The sequence below is a fragment of the Octodon degus genome, unplaced genomic scaffold (assembly GCF_000260255.1).
Source record: "Octodon degus isolate 3935 unplaced genomic scaffold, OctDeg1.0 scaffold00007, whole genome shotgun sequence".
NCBI lineage: Eukaryota > Metazoa > Chordata > Mammalia > Rodentia > Octodontidae > Octodon > Octodon degus.
Window position 1 is genome coordinate 18,359,914 of NW_004524583.1, and position 3,747 is coordinate 18,363,660.

The 3,747-nt window shown below is 38.4% G+C and overlaps 1 protein-coding gene across 1 annotated transcript in view; it reads left to right on the top strand.

Moving 5' to 3' along the window:
- The window catches only part of LOC101582906, a 57,517-nt gene that overhangs the window by 45,062 nt on the left and 8,708 nt on the right, over positions 1-3,747 (top strand). Inside the window, exon 6 of the mRNA XM_023701516.1 lies at positions 3,226-3,444. Within this exon, the coding sequence (XP_023557284.1) occupies positions 3,226-3,444 (219 nt within the window). The remainder of the gene's footprint in view (positions 1-3,225; positions 3,445-3,747) is intronic.

A 3,747-nucleotide genomic window follows, 5' to 3' on the forward strand; every position in this document is an offset into this window, starting at 1 on the left:
GTCAGCTTGCTTAAATGAAGCAAGACCCATGTCACACAAGCCAACAAAACAATACAGTCTGGAAGAACAATGATTTCTAGTAAGGAAAACGAATAGATTTAATAAAGAATACAGCTGGGTGTGATGGCTCACACCTATAATCCCAGCCCTTGGGATGCTGAGGCAGAAGGGTTGGTATAAGTTTAAGGCCAGCCTGGGCTACATAATCAGTTAGGACCAGCCTGAAATACACAGCAAGACACTGTCTCAAATTAATTAATTAATAATAATCCAGTAAGGCAATATTTGAAATATTCAGAAACCAAAAAAAACTGTTGTCTGGAATCATACCACTACAAAGCTGAGTAAATAGTACATGATACTTATAAACTACCATTTGAACAGGTACAACAGTTACACTGAACAAATGAATTCATCAGGTTATTTATTTTTTTTTTTTTTTGGCGGAACTGGGGATTGAACTCAGGCCCTTGTGCTTGCCGGGGAAACACTTATTCCACTGAGCCATCTCCCCGGCTAACAATTGAATTCATAGTTGATAGTCAGCAGCCTCTTTTTTGGTACTGGGAATCAAACTCATGAACTTGCGCTTGCCAGGCAGGTGGAATGCCACTGAGCTATCTCCCTAGCCCCAGCAGCCTCTTTTATTTAGCTCTGTTTTGTTATTTTAAGTGTATTCTGTGGGACTGATTCATCTCCCACTAAGTGCAATTGGAGGAAAGAGGATGTATATTTTTACTCTTTTAGCTACTGTTTCTGGTAGTAACTTCCATTTCTCTAATTTTTTTATGCTACTATATCCTGAGTTACCATTTTAGACATTATCTGTTGATTTCCCAACAGTTCCTCTCATACCACTTTTCCGCTCACCCCTTCTATTTTCTCAATATAGTTGTATCAGTACTTTTAGCTAGATCTACAGACAAAATGTATTTCACTATGACAATGTTTATAAAAGCCTAGAACACAAATGCTTTAGAACACAAATTCTTGTTACATTTCCTTTTTTGCATTGCCTTTTACTTTTCCTAGTTAATGCCTTCTTTGTGTCTTCATATATAATTTTCAACATTCTTTTATTCTCTTGAATACTGTATTAACCCTCCAGTACATAAAACTCACTTTTTTGGTCCCAAAGTTCTTCATTGTCTTGCTTCCATCTGTGTTTGCTTTGTGGCTCTGGGCATGAGTGGGATCCTATGACTTTTCTTTTCCACTCTCCTCTTAGGCATCACTATTTCCTCAATCTTTTTTTTTTTTTTTTTTTTTGGTGGAACCAGGGATTGAACTCAGGCCCAAGACAAGCGCTTATCTACTAAGCTATTTCCCCGGCCCCAGTCTCCTGAATCTTATCCTCATCTTTTTAAAGATTTATTTCTTATTGTACTGGAAGACACTCTCCAATAGCTTCCTAAGAAGTGATGCCTTAAAGAGATAACCTTTTCTTTAATTCCTTATATAAAGGACAAGGTCTTTTTGTGAAACTTTATACCTGATAGTTGGGCTTAGACTATTTTTGCAGAGGTTAGAAGATGTTACTCCATTATCTTCTAGTCTCTCAGGGCATTTCTTTAGCAAAATTATATTGTTGTTACTCTTGTCCTTTAATGTTACCTGTTTTATTTCTTTTAATGTATTAAGGGGGCTTCCCAGTTAGCTCAGTTGTTAAAAGCACCTGCTTGGGCAAACTCAGTCAGGTGCAGGGGACCGTGGTTTGATCCCCAGCTCCATAAGCCACACCAGACCCGCTCTCAATATAGCCCAAGATAGCCAAAAAAAAAAAAAATCGTTTAATGTATTAAAATATGTGTCATAATATTTGTGTTACAACACTTAACCTCATAATACAGTTAAATTGGTGTGGTGACTGAAGATTTATAAAGCACAGAATAATGGAGGCTGGGGAGATGGCTCAGTGGAATAAGCACTTCCCTGACAAGCACAAGGGCCTGAGTTCAATCCCTGGTTCTGCAAAAAAAAAACAAAAAACCATAAAACAAAATAATCGAAAGAATATGATTAAAAAACATCAGTAACCCTGCCACTTTGAGATAACCAGTGCTGTCATATAGAAACATTTCCTTCCGATACTATCTGGGTATACATATTTTAACATAATTGAGATAGGCAGAGATTTTTCTAATCCCTTTCATTTCACTATATTACTGCTTTCTCTAGATAAATATTTTTGAGGGAATTTCTAAGGAATGTATATTTTATCATTATATAGTTGAAGTATTCTTTTTAACTTTTCATTGCTTTTCATTTATTTTGTCTTTTTCAGACAGGGTCTCACTAAGCAGTTCAGGCTGGCCTTGAGCACACTTTGTAGCCCAGGATGGTCTCAAACTCACAGTGACCCTTCTGCCTCAGCCTCCCCAGTACAGGGATTGCAGGCGTGTGCCACCACACCAGGGATTACAGGCGTGTACCACCACACCTGGCTTCTTTGCTTTACCAACAGTGTAAAGCGCATCTGTGCCAGTACAGTAATGTGTGTACATAATCCATCCCAGCACTCTGGCAGGCTGAGGCAGGTGGATGAAATGTTCTTGCTCAGCCTGGACAATTTAACAATTTAGTGAGACCCTGTTTCAAAATAAAAAAATGTTACAGATGTAGTTCAGTGCAAAGCACGTTGGTTCAATCTCAGATATATATATATATATGATTCAGTATGTCCTGATTCAATACTTTACTATTTCCTCATAATATATTCCTAGAAAATGACCTAATGTTACTAATTAGTACTTACAAAATTGCCTATTTAACTGTACACTTGATATACTATCATCATGTTTTTATTTATTTATTTTGTGTAGGGTCTCACTACACAGCTCAGACTCCACTACTCAGACTCGTAGTGATCCTCCTGATTTCTGTCTCCCTAGTGCTGGGATTACAGGCATGGGCCACCACTCCTGGGCTCCCGGATGTCCAGGGGCGGGGCCAGCGCAGCATGCGGTGCCAGGGATTGAACCCTGGCCCCTGTGCTTACGTAAGCAAGTGCTTAGTCCGCTGAGCTATATTATCAGCCCTTGTCATCACTTCTATTGTTATATTTTATTTTCCCAATTCTTTCACTAATATAGTACTTATTTATGGTGAAAAATGTTATTTTACTTATGTATGTATTACTAAGCCTGCAGTGTTTAAGTCTACAGTAGATGTGTTATTATGCTAGTACTGAATAACATTTTAAAGCAAAATTCTTTATTCTGATAGTTAATTTCTGCAAAGGACAACTCCATAGTATGGAATTCTCTGACAGACAAGCATAAGTTCAAACAATTAGATACGTTATTGAATATTCAGCGGGATTTTCAGATTGCTACAACACTGAGATTGGAGGACAAAATCCAGAAACTTCAGAAACAGCTTAGTGATTTGAAATTGTCAAATAAAACTATGAAAACTCAACTATCAAGAGTAAACATCCTGAAAGTAAGTAAAGGAAGTGGGACTTAAAAAAATTACTTAAGGCTGGGTATAGTGGTGCACGCCTGTAATTCCAGCACTTGGGAGGCTGAGGCAGGACGACTGCTGCAAGTCTGAGGCCAACCTGGGCTACAAAGTGAGTTGAAGGTCAGCCTGAACTGCACAGTGAAATCCTGTCTCAAAAAGACAAAAAAATTTTTTTCACTTAAATTTTGGTCCATTCCAGGCTGGTGAGATGGCTCAGGGGTCTAAAGCACCTACTTAGAACAAGCTTAGTAAAGCGCAGGGACCGCGGTTCAATCCCCCAGC